Raw genomic sequence first — 7,929 nt, forward strand, 5'->3', positions numbered from 1 at the left:
TTTCCTCCCTTGGTATCCTGCTGTTAATTGATTTAACTCATTAGACTGACCTCACACTTGGTAAAGCAACCCCCCATCCTTTCATGTATTTATACCTGCTCCTGTATTTTCACTCCATGCATCTGATGAAGTGGGTTCTAGCCCACAAAAGCTTATGCCCAAATACATTTGTTAGTCTCTAAGGTGCCACAAGGGCTCCTCATTGTTTTTGTAAAAACTCTCTGTATCCCCCAACATCTCTGATGTTGATCCACTTACAAAGACACATTATAGGACTAGATGGATCAGTGGGAGAAGGATTGGGCCCAAAGTATCCAGATTGAAAGGGTAGGAAAACACCTTTAAAGGATGGAGGTAAAATAAGACATTTCCACAGGTATAGTATGTTGACCACAAGCATTTAATTTTGATAACTACCGAGACACCCAGCCCCAGGCCCTTTGAGTCTTCTCAGAAACGGGGGGGTAGGGGGGTGGGAATCCACATTATTGACATGGGTCAGGTTAAACTACATGAAAATTCATATTATTTCAGTGACATTGGAGTACATCGTCTTTCTAGAATAAGACCTCTTGTTGAAATCCAATACACTGAAACTTTTAAAATAAACACCTCACATATCAGGTACTGAGCATGGCTTCCGCAGAGGATTGAGTGTGCCTGTGCATATTTCACTGTGATTCTTCTTTGGCACAAGTTCAAGAACAATGCACAAGGACCTGGCATCTGTTAGCCCAGTTGAACGTATCCCTGTTCTGACATAAAGGAATCAAATGAAAATACAGCATTAAAGACAGAAGCTGATAGCTGAAGATTTTGCAAAAGCATAGCTGTGCCATGTAGCAGGTCAGTTGCATGCCCCTGAAAACAGGTTACTCATGGTCAAAATAGCAGTTGCTCCCAGTAGCTGATATCAGGTAGATTTTTGCTAAAGCAGACACTATATTTCTAGGCTCCAAAGTCAAAAAAGTAGAGTTGGTTATTAAGAGTGCTGCTGAGCTCTGTAAACAGAGTCATTACAAGGGCTGCAGTACGTGTGCAGGTGTCAGCAAGTAATATAAATAGCATGTGCCAGAAGGAGTCCTAATGGCAGCGGTAAGACATCATAGCTATTTTGTTAAACTATTTTTGAAAGATTATTTAAAAAAAAAATCAGATCATTTCTAAAGTTATCTGAGCGTGACTACTGAGGATAAATGAAACTTATAGAATTTGAATTAGCATAATGTCTTATTTATGCAGGCACATTTTGCCTCTTGCAATAAGGTATTATGCACTGATTTCACTGATACCATGATTCCTTTTAGAAAATTTAAATCCAAAGTCATAGGCTGGCACACTGCTGGGGACTAATATTTCTGTCATAAATGTTATTTTCAGTTTGGCTTCATTAAGTGGACCATTAACAGCAGAGACAAGTTGTTGCATACTCTTATTATCTCCCATTGTTTTCTCCATCAAATCGATAAGACTGTGTTGTGACTTTGGTTATAGTGTTAGCTTTAATTCCAGTTTATGATGGCTTGGAATTCCCTGTTAGCTTTTCAAAGAAGTGCATGGGGGGAGTTCCCTAAACCTTAAAACTGGACTACTGTTGTTTCCAGCACTATCAACATAATTTATTGTAGAAAAAAAGGTAAAGGTTGGTGCCTCCAAAATATTTATAGATTCCATGATATTATCCAAAAATAGCTGTAAGATATAAACAATATAAGGGTATGTCTACACTACGAAATCAGGTTGAATGTATAGAGGTCATTTTTTTAGAAATCGGTTTTATATATTCGAGTGTATGTGTCCCAACAGAAAATGCTCTAAGTGCATTAAGTGCATTAACTCGGCGGAGTGCTTCCACAATACCGAGGCTAGAGTCGACTTCCGGAGCGTTGCACTGTGGGTGGCTATCCCACAGTTCCCGCAGTCTCCGCTGCCCATTGGAATTCTGGGTTGAGATCCCAATGTCTGATGGGGCTAAAACATTGTCACGGGTGGTTCTGGGTACATATCGTCAGGCCCCCGTTCCCTCCCTCCCTCCGTGAAAGCAAGGGCAGACAATCGTTTCGCGCCTTTTTTCCTGAGTTACCTGTGCAGACGCCATACCATGGCAGGCATGGAGCCCGCTCAGGTAACCATCACAGTATGTCTCCTGGGTGCTGGCAGACACAGTACTGCATTGCTACATAGTAGCAGCAACCCATTGCCTTCTGGCAGCAGACAGTGCAATATGACCGGTAGCCGTCATTGTCATGTCCAAGGTCCTCCTGGCCGCGTCGGCCGGGAGCGCCTGGACAGACATGGGCACAGGGACTAAGTTTGGAGTGACTTGACCAGGTCATTCTCTTTAGTCCTGCAGTCAGTCCTATTGAACCATCTTATGGCGAGCAGGCAGGCAATACGGATTGCTGGCAGTCGTACTGTACCATCTTCTGCCGGGCAGGCAAGAGATGGGGATGGCTAGCAGTCGTATTGCACCATCTTCTGCTGGGCAGGCAACAGATGAGAATGGCTTGTAGTCCTTCTGCAACATCTGCTGCCAGCCAAAGATGTAAAAGATAGATGGAGTGGATCAAAACAAGAAATAGACCAGATTTGTTTTGTACTCATTTGCTTCCCCCCCTCCCCTGTCTAGGGGACTCATTCCTCTAGGTCACACTGCAGTCACTCACAGAGAAGGTGCAGCGAGGTAAATCTAGCCATGTATCAATCAGAGGCCAGACTAACCTCTTTGTTCCAATAAGAACAATAACTTAGGTGCACCATTTCTTATTGGAACCCTCCGTGAAGTCCTGCCTGAAATACTCCTTGATGTAAAGCCACCCCCTTTGTTAATTTTAGCTCCCTGAAGCCAACCCTGTAAGCCATGTCCTCAGTCGCCCCTCCCTCGGTCAGAGCAATGGCAGACAATCGTTCCGTGCCTTTTTTCTGTGCGGACGCCATACCAAGGCAAGCATGGAGGCCGCTCAGCTCACTTTGGCAATTAGGAGCACATTAAACACCACACGCATTATCCAGCAGTATATGCAGCACCAGAACCTGGCAAAGCGATACCAGGCGAGGAGGCGACGTCAGCGCGGTCACGTGAGTGATCAGGACATGGACACAGATTTCTCTGAAAGCATGGGCCCTGCCAATGCATGCATCATGGTGCTAATGGGAGAGGTTCATGCTGTGGAACGCCGATTCTGGGCTCGGGAAACAAGCACAGACTGGTGGGACCACATAGTGTTGCAGGTCTGGGATGATTCCCAGTGGCTGCGAAACTTTCGCATGTGTAGGGGCACTTTCATGGAACTTTGTGACTTGTTTTCCCCTGCCCTGAAACGCATGAATACCAAGATGAGAACAGCCCTCACAGTTGAGAAGTGAGTGGCGATAGCCCTGTGGAAGCTTGCAACGCCAGACAGCTACCGGTCAGTTGGGAATCAATTTGGAGTGGGCAAATCTACTGTTGGAGCTGCTGTGATGCAAGTAGCCCACGCAATCAAAGATCTGCTGATATCAAGGGTAGTGACCCTGGGAAATGTGCAGGTCATAGTGGATGGCTTTGCTGCAATGGGATTCCCTAACTGTGGTGGGGCCACAGACGGAACCCATAACCCTATCTTGGCACCGGAGCACCAAGCCGCCAAGTACATAAACCGCAAGGGGTACTTTTCAATAGTGCTGCAAGCTCTGGTGGATCACAAGGGACGTTTCACCAACATCAACGTGGGATGGCTGGGAAAGGTACACGACGCTCGCATCTTCAGGAACTCTGGTCTGTTTCAAAAGCTGCAGGAAGGGACTTTATTCCCAGACCAGAAAATAACTGTTGGGGATGTTGAAATGCCTATAGTTATCCTTGGGGACCCAGCCTACCCCTTAATGCCATGGCTCATGAAGCCGTACACAGGCAGCCTGGACAGTAGTCAGGAGCTGTTCAACTACAGGCTGAGCAAGTGCAGAATGGTGGTAGAATGTGCATTTGGACGTTTAAAGGTGCTCTGGCGCAGTTTACTGACTCGCTTAGACCTCAGCGAAACAAATATTCCCACTGTTATTACTGCTTGCTGTGCGCTCCACAATATCTGTGAGAGTAAGGGGGAGACGTTTATGGTGGGGTGGGAGGTTGAGGCAAATCACCTGGCTGCTGGTTATGCGCAGGCAGACACCAGGGCGGTTAGAAGAGCACAGGAGGGCCCAGTATGCATCAGAGAAGCTTTGAAAACCAGTTTCATGACTGGCCAGGCTACGGTGTGAAAGTTCTCTTTGTTTCTCCTTGATAAAACCCCCCGCCCCTTTGTTCACTCTACTTCCCTGCAAGCTAACCACCCTCTCCTCCTCCTTTTAATCATTGCTTGCAGAGGCAATAAAGTCATTGTTGCTTCACATTCATGCATTCTTTATTCATTCATCACACAAATAGGGGGATGACTACCAAGGTAGCCCAGGAGGGGTGGTGGAGGAGGGAAGGAAAATGCCACACAGCACTTTAAAAGTTTACAACTTTAAAATTTATTGAATGCCAGCCTTCTTTTTTTTGGGCAATCTTCTGTGGCGGAGTGGCTGGTTGGCCGGTGGTCCCCCACCGCATTCTTGGGCGTCTGGGTGTGGAGGCTATGGAACTTGGGGAGGAGGGTGTTTGGTTACACAGGGGCTGTAGTGGCAGTCTGTGCTCCAGCTGCCTTTGTTGCAGCTCAACCATACACTGGAGCATACTGGTTTGGTCCTCCAGCAGCCTCAGCGTTGAATCCTGCCTCCTCTCATCACGCTGCCGCCACATTTGAGCTTCAGCCCTGTCTTCAGCCCGCCACTTACTCTCTTCAGCCCGCCACCTCTCCTCCCGGTCATTTTGTGCTTTCCTGCACTCTGACATTATTTGCCTCCACGCATTCGTCTGTGCTCTGTCAGTGTGGGAGGACAGCATGAGCTCAGAGAACATTTCATCACGAGTGCGTTTTTTTTTCTTTCTAATCTTCACTAGCCTCTGGGAAGGAGACGATCCTGTGATCATTGAAACACATGCAGCTGGTGGAGAAAAAAAAAGGGACAGCGGTATTTAAAAAGACACATTTTATAAAACAGTGGCTACACTCTTTCAGAGTAAACCTTGCTGTTAACATTACATACATAGCACATGTGCTTTCATTACAAGGTCGCATTTTGCCTCCCCCTACCGCGTGGCTACCCCCTCAACCCTCCCCCTTCCCCGTGGCTAACAGCGGGGGACATTTCTGTTCAGCCACAGGTAAGCAGCCCAGCAGGAACAGGCTCCTCTGAGTGTCCCCTGAAGAAAAGCACCCTATTTCACACCAGGTGACCATGAATGATATCTCACTCTCCTGAGGATAACACAGAGAGATAAAGAACGGATGTTGTTTGAATGCCAGCAAACATACACTGCAATACTTTGTTGTACAATGATTCCCGAGTACGTGTTACTGGCCTGGAGTGGTAAAGTGTCCTACCATGGAGGATGCAATAAGGCTGCCCTCCCCAGAAACCTTTTGCAAAGGCTTTGGGAGTACATCCAGGAGAACCGCGAATGCCAGGGCAAAGTAATCCTTTCACATGCTTGCTTTTAAACCATGTATAGTATTTTAAAAAGTACACTCACCAGAGGTCCCTTCTCCACCTGCCGGGTCCAGGAAGCAGCCTTGGGTGGGTTCGGGGGGTACTGGCTCCAGGTCCAGGGTGAGAATCGGTTCCTGGCTGTCGGGAAAACCGGTTTCTCCGCTTGCTTGCTGTGAGCTATCTACAATCTCCTCCTCATCGTCATCATCATCTTCTTCGTCCCCAAAACCTGCTTCCGTGTTGCCTCCATCTCCATTGAAGGAGTCAAACAACACGGCTGGGGTAGTGGTGGCTGAACCCCCTAAAATGGCATGCAGTTCATCATAGAAGCGGCATGTTTGGGGCTCTGACTCAGAGCAGCCGTTCGCCTCTCTGGTTTTCTGGTAGGCTTGCCTCAGCTCCTTAAGTTTCACGCGGCACTGCTTTGGGTACCTGTTATGGCCTCTGTCCTTCATGCCCTGGGAGATTTTGACAAAGGTTTTGGCATTTTGAAAACTGGAACGGAGTTCTCATAGCACAAATTCCTCTCCCCATACAGCGATCAGATCCCGTACCTCCCGTTCGGTCCATGCTGGAGCTCTTTTGCGATTCTGGGACTCCATCATGGTCACCTCTGCTGATGAGCTCTGCATGGTAACCTGCAGCTTGCCACGCTGGCCAAACAGGAAATGAGATTGAAAAGTTCGCGGTTCTTTTCCTGCCTACCTGGCCAGTGCATCTGAGTTGAGAGTGCTGTCCAGAGCGGTCACAATGGAGCACTCTGGGATAGCTCCCGGAGGCCAATACCGTCGAATTGTGTCCACAGTACCCCAAATTCGAGCCGGCAAGGCCGATTTAAGTGCTAATCCACTTGTCAGGGGTGGAGTAAGGAAATCGATTTTAAGAGCCCTTTAAGTCGAAATAAAGGGCTTCATCGTGTGGACGGGTGCAGGTTTACATCGAACGCTGCTAAATTCGACCTAAAGTCCTAGTGTAGACCAGGGCTAAGTGTAAACTCAAAATAACAATAGAGTCTAGGATTGTCAACCCTCCAGGATTGTTCTGGAGTGTCCAGGAATTAAAGATTAATCTTGAAATAAAGATTATGTCAAGTGATGAAACCTCCAGGAATATGTCCAAACAAATTGGCAATCCAAAGGTTTACTCTTTGCAGTGGGGGCCAGACACCATGAATTTTCAGTGGCAGATCCCTCCCTGGTTCAGCAAAAAGCTATGTTGGATATGAAGAAATTCACAGACACATTAAGAATATGCACAGAAGTGAAAATCCAGGATATACACCTTAACACACTTAAAACTGCCTTCACCAAACAAGGACACAACCAGAGAAGTAGATGATATCATGGAATGGGCCACACAAATTACCCAAGAGAACCTGCTTCAATAAGGGTGTGTATCTGAAGAAACAAAACATTAACCACACACCCATAGTTGTTACCTACTACCCCACACTGGAACCATTTGGGGTATCATCAAACAATTATAACCCATACTTAATGGTGACCGTTTTCTGAAATAAATCTTTCCTAACCCTCTTTTTTCTGGCTTTCAAACAATCCAACCTTGTCAAGTTCATTGTCAGAAGCAAGCTTTCCACAGACCAGGACCCACCAAATCAAAGCAGCACAATATCCTGCCACAACAATAGATAAAAAACCTGCAGCCATATCTCCACAGCTACAATACCTCCCACAACAGACTTTTCAATATCTATTGGTCTTACATATGCCTATCACAACATGTGGTGTACCTCATCCAGTGCATCAAATGCTGCAACAACTTTGTGAGTGAAACTAGACAATCTCCACCCTCTTCAGTGAACTCACACAGAAAAATGATAAAAGACAAAAACACAATATCCCCTGTTCGTGAACACTTTCACAAAGTGATCACCCATGTCCGGTCTCTCAGTCCTCCTCAAAGGAAACCTGCACAATGCCTTCCAAAGACGTGCTTGGGAACTTAAATTCATAGCTCTGCCAGACACCAAACATCATGGGCCAACAGGGACAGTTATATGGCTCCGTACAGCAATTTGTCACCTACTAACTATCCTTTGTCCTATAACTGTACAGTTATTAATTGTCCACTTAACTTTAATTGGTCTTTTGAAACATGTATTAACCTTTTATGCTTAACAATCTGCCCACTTTTTATTTAGCTGTGACACACTGATTACTTTTTCTATACTTGAGGAAAGCTCTGTGTAGTTTGAAAGTTTGTCTCTTCCACCAACAGAAAGTTGGTGCAATAAAGGATATTACCTCACATACCTTGTCTCTCTCTAATATCCTAGGACCGCTGTGGCTACAACACTGCAAACAAATCTATTTATGGCCATTTAATTGTCAACATTATTAACCATTTCACTGATGT

The 7,929-nt window shown here is 46.1% G+C and overlaps 1 protein-coding gene across 1 annotated transcript; it reads right to left on the minus strand.

The window, feature by feature from the left end:
• Positions 1-4,381: 4,381 nt before the first annotated feature.
• On the minus strand, positions 4,382-6,663 carry LOC142070203 (uncharacterized). Its single transcript, XM_075123735.1, has 2 exons — positions 5,597-6,663; positions 4,382-5,007 (listed from the first exon to the last, which is right to left on the minus strand). Exons 1-2 carry the CDS (start codon positions 6,006-6,008, stop codon positions 4,472-4,474), a joined length of 948 nt encoding a protein of 315 aa, XP_074979836.1. The 5' UTR covers positions 6,009-6,663; the 3' UTR covers positions 4,382-4,471.
• Positions 6,664-7,929: the final 1,266 nt, after the last annotated feature.

Source organism: Caretta caretta, chromosome 1 (genome assembly GCF_965140235.1).
Source record: "Caretta caretta isolate rCarCar2 chromosome 1, rCarCar1.hap1, whole genome shotgun sequence".
Lineage (NCBI taxonomy): Eukaryota > Metazoa > Chordata > Testudines > Cheloniidae > Caretta > Caretta caretta.